Here is a 9,373-nt window from a genome sequence, read left to right as displayed (position 1 = left end):
ATTATTATCATTATCATTATTATTATTATTATTATTATTATTATTATTATTATTATTATCATTATTATTATCATTATCATTATTATTATCATTATTATTATTATTATTATTATTATCATTATTATTATCATTATCATCATTATTATGATCATTATCATTATCATCATAATTATTATAATTATTATCATTGTTATTATTATTATTGATATTATTATTACTTCCACCAAAGAGGATATCTTTTTGGTAGCATTCGTTAGTTTGTTCATTAGTTGGTTAGCAGGATAACACAAAGTTATGAACATATTTTTATGAATTTTTTACCAGAGGTGCGTCTTCGCCCAATTCAGATGCCGTTAAAGTCTTCTTTTTCAAAGGATCCCTTGGCCTTGCGAGAAAGCGAAACCCGGACGCCTTCTGTGTCCCTGAGAAAGAGGTGATTTTAATGTGATTATTTGCGTGAATATTTTTATTGCATTAGTGACCCTATTGCCTTGGCGGAGGTATGCGCTTTCTGTGTGCTTCTAGATGTCGTTGTTTTAAACATTGCTACCATTACTATTAATGCTTAGTTATATAGTATTAAATCATGATTACTATGGTTTTTATTATCATTATCAACACAGAAATATCTGCAGTGTCAGTATCATTTTTTTCCTCTTTGTGCATAATCACTATTATTATTGTTATTATCTTTCTGTGCCATTCTCACTTTCATTATTGTCACTATTACTTTATCAATATTCATCATGGCTGATTTTACTACTGTCATGTTACTATCAGATCATCATTTTATCACAGACAACTTTTATTGTAATAATTGTGACTGTCCGTACTATCATTAAAACAATGTTATTACTCTTATTGACTACCATTACCATTATTGCCGTCATCATGAATATCATTATTTTCATCTTCGGCATTTGTTGCAGTAGTAGTAGGAGAGTTGCTAGTGTTAGTTGGTATTGGTAGTAGTAGTGGTAGTAAAGGAAGTTGTGGTTGTCATATTTATAGTAGTAGTAGTAGCGGTATCAGTGGTAGTAGTACTACTACCAGTAGTAGTAGTAGCAGTAGTAGTATTAGTAGTAATAGTAGTAACAGTAGTAGTAGTAGTAATATTACAATACGGTAGTATTGCGATATTATTTTGAACATTGATATCGTTATCATATACCCGCCTATAAAATGTCTATGTATCTTTGTTTTACTTTTGCCAAAGTGCATTTGTAGCCTGAACTCTCCGTATAAGTATTCATTTCATATCAAATTATCATATTTTTATTTGATTCTATTTCAGTTTTTTATGTCTTTTTACTTCATTTTTTCGGCAAATTTCTAAAAAATATATTTTTTTCTCTCGATCTGTTATGTCAATTATTGTTTTTTTTCGTATTAGAAATATAACTAAGAAATGTATCAATGTAATTAATCAATAATTATATGTATATATTTTCATCAACACCGTTTTGTTTCTTTAAAAAGGAAAGTAAAAAATCGCCTTATAAGTTTTAAAACATCATTAATAATAATCTACAACATTCTTAGACTCTACTGTACATACATTTGCACATGAAACAGTACCACCGTAAATATCTACAGAAATGGACCCAAAAAACGGAAAGTATGTATTATTGCCTGTTTATGACCGGATCCCTCAGTTCCATATTTTCATCACAAATTTACAACTGTTGTTTTTTTTTTATTTACAACTGTTGTTTTTCTTATTTACAAGTGTTTTTTATTTACATATGTTGTTTTCATTTACAACTGTTGTTTTTTTTACTTACAACTGTTTTTTGTAACTGATTTACAACAGTTGCTTTTTATTTATAACTGATTTACAACTGTTGTTTCTCATCTATAACTTTTTGTTTAAAAACTGTTCGATTTACGTGTTGGTTTAATTTACAACTGTTTTTTAGATTCACAGCTATTGTTTTAATTACAACTGCTGTTTTAAGTCACAACTATAATTTTCATCATATATTCGCAGTTTGACAGATATTTGGGATATATATTTTTCACCAATACATAACAAACTGACTTTTTTGTTTGTTTCCCCCAAGGGTACGTTCGTGAATGTAGTACCGGGAGGCGTATTTTCCCCTTCGGATGTTGTAAGTTTTAATAACTTTTTTCTTCTTTCCTAGTTTTTCATTGTCATTTGTTGGTAAAATTTGGGATCCATATTTTGCCGTTAAATGTGGAAAATGCGTTTTTATTTTTGGATATCTCATATATCTGCAAAATATCGTGTGTGTGATTTTTTTTCTTTCTTTCTTTCTTAATTTCTCACATATCGTCACTGGAATCACGCCGGGCACTGAACAACACAGCCGTGACCTAGGATTGACCTTGCTTGACCTCGCGATCCGGCTTAGGTCAATTGAAAGCACAAAGGACATCAGTCACTGGATGAACACTATTTTTCTGTCTGTCTCTGCTTTCCGCGAGAGGCAGGCGTGTTCAGGGTGGGGAGCGAGGGCGTGGGGCGGAGGTGCGGGCGGGAGGTTGGGTGGGTTGTGGGGTCCGAACTCCCCCTCCCCCTCCCCTCCTTCCTGAAGTCCTCCGCGGCCCCCACTTCGAGTCCCGGTCCTCTGCGAGGCGCCACGACCTTCGCCGCGGCGCTCGAGTCACGGCGGATCTCTCCCTTTCCCTCGGAGGATTTTTCGCGCCGTCGCGCCGCGGGCGTCTCCGTCTGTCCCCTGGCGCGAGTCCTTTGGCGAGGGCGTCACGCTGCGTCGCCTCCGCGGGCGCCGGCGGGTTGCCATCGCCGCCGCCGAGAACTTCCTCGCCCTGATCAACTTCAGGGAAGTTACTGCACGAAACGCTCACTGGGCGGCGCGCGCCCTCACCAGCACACGCCCTCCAGCCGGAGGGAGTTGGGCCGCGGCAGCGACAGCACTCTGCTCACCTCCTGCGACGCGCCGACGCTTCTGGAGGAGGAGCAGACGGGGGAGGCCTCCGCGGCGGACGTGGGGGCCGGAGGCACGAAGGGCGACGTGGTGGAGGCGAGCGAGGTGGCGGGCGAGGAGAGCGACGAGGCGAGCGAGGTGCGCAGCGGGCTGGAGGCCTGGGTGAGCAGCGGCGAGGCGGGCAGGGCGGGCGGCGGGAACGGGCACACGGGCAGGAAGGGCAGGAGGCCGGGGAACTGCGCGGGCGGGAGGCCGAGGGGCAGCAGGGGCGGCGCGTGGCACTCGAGGCCGGGCAGCCGCTCCCCCGGCAGCAGGTACTCGGGCAGCCTGTGCGCCGGGGAGGAGATGGAGGCGTCGCCGCGGCCGAGGCCCGTCATGGGCGCGAGGCAGCGCAACGACTGCGAGAACGAGCCCAGCGACGAGCCCAGCGGCGGCAGCGGCCCGTCCAGCCCGCGCTCGCGGATCATCTTCTTGGTCTTGTAGCGGTGGTTCTGGAACCAGATCTTGATCTGCGTGGGCGTGAGGTCCAGCAGCGACGCCAGGTGCTCGCGCTCGGGCGCCGACAGGTAGCGCTGCTGGCGGAAGCGCCGCTCCAGCTCGTAGGTCTGCGCCTTGCTGAACAGGATCCTCCGCTTGCGCTTGCGCCCCGTCGCCTCCATGTCCTCCTCCGTGCAGTCGTCCACCTCCAAGGCCTCCATGTCCTCCTCCGGCGCCGTGAGGCTGGCGGCCGCCTGCTCCGTCGAGTCGGCCGCTGCCTGCACGGCGCTGTGGGGCTCGTGCACGCCGCGGCCGGAGGGGCTGACGGGCGCCTCTGTCGCACCGTCCTCGTCGGCGGGGTCTGGGGGGGAAGGGGAAGTCAGCATCGAGGGATTCGGACACACCAGTATTGCATCAAAAGAATGTTTAAATTCGCAATGCAAAAGAATTTGTAAATCTACCTTAAATGAATCGAATAAACTTAAAGGAAGCACATTTTTCGATCAATGATTCCCATAATTTCCAGTTTTAGAAAAATCGAATGATCAGTCGACGATAATTATCGTTTATATAAATATCAAACTAGAAAAATGAGAAGAAGAAGGAGGAGGAGGAGAGGCATGAGAAGGAAGAGAACATGCAGGCTCAAGGTGGGGTTTCTTACAGGGCAAATAATGCCCTTTGGCCGAAGGTGCGGGCGAGGCCTATCACGCGGCAGAGGGGCGGGACCAACCACCTTCTGAACTAGGGACAAACTTCCTTTAAGGGACAACGTTTTCCTCGGAGACTAACACAAGATGTCCCTCAAGCACAGGGCAAGGCATCATCAAGGGAGGGACAAGGGCAACGTTATCTCAGGGACAGAAAGGGCAGTAGAGGGCGGAGGGTTTAAGGGAGGGCCGGAGGAGAGAAAGGGAAATAGGGAAGAAGGGTTAGGGAACAGCAGGGAAATGGAAAGGGGAAAAGGAGGTGTGGGGAAGGGAGAAGAACGTGAGGGAGTGATCAGAAAAAGAAAAGAGGGAAGGGAGAAGGACGTGAGGGAAGAGATCAAGAAAAAAGAAAGGGGAAGAAGGGAGATTGAGGAACATGATGGAGAGATCAGGGAAAGGGTCAAGGGAGAGAGGGAGAGACCAGGAAAAGGAAAGAGAAAGAAGAGATCATGAAAAGAAAAGGGAAATAAGGGAAAGGGATAAGAAAAAAGGGAAGTAAGGCAAAGATCAGGAGCAGGTGGAAAGGGCGAAGACCGCGAGGGAGAGATCAGGGGAAGGGGGAGGGCGTGGGGAGGCCTCGCCACGGGCCACGAAGCGGAAAATGCCCGGCTGTGATAGTGGCGAGCAACGAGCGTAATGGGGCGTCTCAAAGGGGGGGGTTGGGGGTGAGTGGGAGAGGGGGAGGGGAGGAGCCTCTTATTTTGGGGGGAGAGGGGAAGGAGGGAGAGGGAGAGAGCCAGGGGGAGGGAGAGAGACAGAGAGGGGAGGGAGAGGGGGCTTATTTACATACACGACCTTGATGTTTGCTTCCACGCCTGTGATATGTCGAAAACGACGCGTTTATCGGCGTTTTGGGAAGAGAGACTTTGATTTTGATATCTTTAGTTGGCTGATAGCTGTGTGTCTTTTTGTTTGCCTGTCTGTCTTCCTGCCTATCGTTCTGTCTATCGCTATCTCTTTCCCTTATCTTCTACCTCTCCGTCTACCTTACCCTCATCCGCAGTTCCCTCTCCCTCTCCCTCACCTACTCCCTCTTTCTTCCCCCATCCTTATCCCCATCTTCTCCCACAGGTTCTGCATCTCCCTCTCCCTCCCCCTCTCCCACTTCTTCTCCCTCCCCCTCTCCCTCTCCCACTCCTTCTCCCTCTCCCTCTCCCTCACATACTCCCTCTTTCTTCTCCCATCCTGATCCCCATCTTCTCCCTCACCCTCTCCCTCTCCTACTCCCTCTCCCTCTCCCTCATTTTTCAGCCGCGAGACGATGCAGGGTTTGACGATATACTCAACCTGATCGTCTGGAAATATAAATGGCATCCCAGTAATTACCCTAAGTAATTTATGGCCCTAACAAGAAGGGAGGGAAGGGGAGGGAAGAGGAAGAAGGGGAGGAGAAAAGAAGGGAGGGAAGAGGAGGGGAGTGGAGGGGAGAGGAAGGAGGGAAGGAGGAAAGAACGGGAGGGAAAGGACGAGGATGAGATGGGAAGTGGAAGGGAGAGGAAAGAGGGAAGGAGAGGGAGAAGGGAGGTAAAAAAAAAAGAAGGAGAAGGAAGGAAGATGGAGGGATGTATGGAAAGCGGAGAAAGGAAGGGAGGAAGCGACGGAGGAAAGGGAGGTTTGGTGATAAAGAGGGAGAGAAACAGAAAGAGGAAGATACAATAAGGGAGAGAAGGAAGAAACAAATAAAATAGAGAGAGAGAGAGTGGTAGATAGAGAAGGAGAGAATGAGGGAGCGAAATGGAGAAGGTGTGAAGGAGAAAATGAGGAACAGAATGATAGAATAATAGATAGATACATAGAGAAAGAAAAAAAGGAAACAGACAGGGAAAAGGGAAAACAGAGAGAATGATCGACCGATAAATAGAGAGAGAAAGGAAACAGAGAGGGAAAACGAAGGAGAGAGAGCTAAAGAGGGGGAGAGAAAGGCTATGGCCACCGCGCGCTGCTTATAATAGGTCTATATTAGCTTATCGAAGCTAATTGTGACATCCATTTAACCCCAAACACGAGGGGAATTAATCTCTGGTGGGGCGAGGGAAGCGAAGGGGAAGAGGAGAGGAGGAGGGAGGGGAGGAGAGAAGGAGGAGAAGGAAGGGAAGGAGGGAAGGACGGAGGGAGGAGAGGGAAGGGGAAAGGAGAAGAAAATGAGATGAGAGAAATAAGAAGAGTAGAGGAGAGGAAAAAAAGAAGTGAGATGAAAAGAAGAGGAGAAAAGAGGAGAGGAATGAGACAGGAAAATGGAAAGAAGAATAAAAGGGACGCGGGAATGGGCAGCAAATTCGAGAGAGAAACAAGGCGAAAGAAAAAGGAATGAAAAGGGGAACGAAGAGAAAAAGAAATAAAGATAGTAAGCGAAGAGAAAAAGTGTCAAGGAGAAAAGGCAAAGAGAAAAGAGAACATGTAATTGTATAAATAAAATGTTTAAAAAAACGATAATATATTAATATCATAATTCTGGTGAGGATAATGATAATAAATTGCAATAATGATGATAACAATAATAACAATAATAATAATAATGATGATAATAACAACAACAATAATAAAATTAATGTTAGCAATAATAATAGCGAAAAATGGCGATAATGGTAATAATGATAATAATAATAACGATAATGACGATCGTAATAATAGTAGAAATGCTAATAATAGTAATAAAATAATGATAACAATAAAGATATAGAAAAGATAATAATCGTTATTACTATTACTATTGAAATAATGCAATAATAACAGCAGTGATAATATTCATAGCTCTAACGACAAAAGTACAGAAAATTATCAACAATAATTTCAAATATTATCATAATCATTATGATATTATCATTAGTATCATTATTACTGTTATTTATTGTCACCATTATCATTCATATTTTCATTATCATCATTACCACAATTATGATTATTATCATTGTAAATAAGAATCAAAAGATAACAAAAGTGAAACATACTAATATTATATCATCGCTGTAATTATCATTATTGTGAACATCACAATTATCATGATCACCGTCATTTTAAAGTCATCGCCGTCATCTTGTTAAAATTACTACCATTACCATTGTTTTTACTTTTATTATCACTATCCTTCTAATTATTATTGGTCCATAATTAGTGCTCTTATCATTATTATTAATATTATCATCATCGTCCTCATTATCACCATCGCCGCCATCATCATTACCATCAGCATTATTATTTTTACTATTATTACAAGTAGTATAATATCAATGCAATAATAATTGTTACATTTATTATTTTCTTCGATATAATTTGTATCATCATTATCGTTATTTCATATTTGACGATTTGGTCTGCATTATCATTATTTTCATACTATATCAAAAATCATTATAAAGAAGAAAAAATATGCGGTAAAAAGTATATAGATAACCAGCGCTTTGCCTTTTTTGTAAATAATGCATTCTAATCTATTTCATTTTCCGGTCCAATTTAACACCAACATCGCTATCATGATTGCTACTATTGTTGTTGATATCACTGTCATTAATGTCACTATTGTTATTCTTCTCTTTAATGTTATGACTATTGTTATCAATGTCATTACTGTTCTCATTATTAATGCCATTGATGTTGTTAATGTTGTTATCATTGCCATTACTGTTAATGTTATCATCATTATTAATGTCTTTAATGTTATTTTAAAGATATATGTATGTACGTCTTCAACAGAGAGCCGCTGTCGCCGCCGCCACACAAAACCGCCTTCGGTGCATTCAACGCGCCTCATCCGGGGTCCGTTGAACACCGCGCCGCAGAACCCATTTCGAACCCCCTTGAACTGGTGTGAACATCGGAGGTTATTGTGATATTTGGATGATAGAGGAAATAGATAGATAGATAGATTGAGAGAGATAGAGAATGAGAGGACACGATTTATTTCGCTTTCCGAGCCCCCAACGTGTGAAAACTCTACGGCTTTGACCCACCGCGTTTCGCGACTTCATTAGCCATCGTCATCACTATCATTATCTTATCGCGGAAAACCCAGACACTTTTAAACGTCACACAACATATGCTGCAATTCCCTTTACTTAACGCTCTCAACTCAAAAAAATACACATCAGACCACCGAACACAGTCGACCAATCCCGAAGTACAAGAATCACAGTATCTAGAAAAAAACAATAAACGCAAAATAAGAATGTAAAACGTGGGCTTACCTGAGCAAGGTGTAGGGGCGTCGTGTAGCTGTAGGAGGTCCCTGACTGAGAAGCCACGGGGCGGCGCAGGTCGCTTCTCCTGTACCTGAAGGGGAAGGTTAGCCAAGGTTAGGATATCGCTCACTATCATTATTATTATTGTTATCATTATTATTATTACTATCATTATTGATGTTATGGAGGTTGGGGGAGTGGGAGAAGGGGGGAGGGAGTGTCTCGCTACATTCACTGGTAATTTTGTTTGTATTTTCCTATCTATTGTTCCATTAGAGGTTGCGAGGTTGAGTACTGTCCTCTTTTAACATAGATCAATGACGCTATACTATACGTCGAAGTTTCCTTTAAGGTTTTAGGTGAAATAAGTTTCGATTTTAAGTAGAATTAACGACGAAAAATATACTAAAATTATTTCCTTGCATCCCCCCCCCCCAAAAAAAAAAAAAAAACTAAATTCAGTATTTCACATATTTCGGACACTATGTATAAATGAAATAAACATTCCTATCATTACAATACACGTAATTCAGTGTATCTAACATGTAGATATGCGTAAATACATTTCATTTTCTCTCGCGCACTTCACACACATGGTTCCTGTGGCCAACGTTGGATTTGTGGATATTAAGTGATTGTTTCTGAGGCCACAGGGCGGGCGCCTTCGGCCTCGATGTGGCGTGCTCAGCGAGAGAGCGGCCAAGTCCCTCCGCGACACTATTCACTGGAAATTGGCGTTCCCGAAGGCGCATCGGCGGTACTTACTGTGATCATTGTGGATAGATGGGCACTGAGTAAACCGTAGAGTGGGGATGCAAGTACTCCTGAGGGAAATTACTCCTGGGGAAGACACACAACTGATGCCGTCTCTCTGAGTTCTGAACTCACTCTCTCCTTCGCCTCGCGCTATCGGCTTTAGGCGGCCCCACCCCATTGGTCCGCGCCCAGGGGGAGGAGCGAGCGGCGGAGGCGGGGCTTAGGCCGTGCGCGCCGCTGATTGGTCGGGCGGGGATGATGGTCTCATTATCCAGAGGGAAGAGGAGTCGGCCGGATAAGTGGTGCGCAAAGTACGCGAACCCCGCTGGTGGAAAGCCAAATG

General features: G+C 43.5%; 1 protein-coding gene across 1 annotated transcript; it reads right to left on the bottom strand.

Annotated features, from left to right (window-relative positions):
- Window positions 1–1,533: 1,533 nt before the first annotated feature.
- Window positions 1,534–9,136, bottom strand: LOC113808846 (homeobox protein Nkx-2.8). The gene is made up of 3 exons (XM_027360341.2): window positions 9,040–9,136; window positions 8,281–8,365; window positions 1,534–3,750 (listed from the first exon to the last, which is right to left on the bottom strand). Exons 1-3 carry the CDS (start codon window positions 9,046–9,048, stop codon window positions 2,849–2,851), a joined length of 996 nt encoding a protein of 331 aa, XP_027216142.2. The 5' UTR covers window positions 9,049–9,136; the 3' UTR covers window positions 1,534–2,848.
- Window positions 9,137–9,373: the final 237 nt, after the last annotated feature.

Source organism: Penaeus vannamei, chromosome 10 (genome assembly GCF_042767895.1).
Source record: "Penaeus vannamei isolate JL-2024 chromosome 10, ASM4276789v1, whole genome shotgun sequence".
In the NCBI taxonomy this organism is placed as follows: Eukaryota; Metazoa; Arthropoda; class Malacostraca; order Decapoda; family Penaeidae; genus Penaeus; species Penaeus vannamei.
This window is presented reverse-complemented; position numbering and strand designations above follow the sequence as displayed.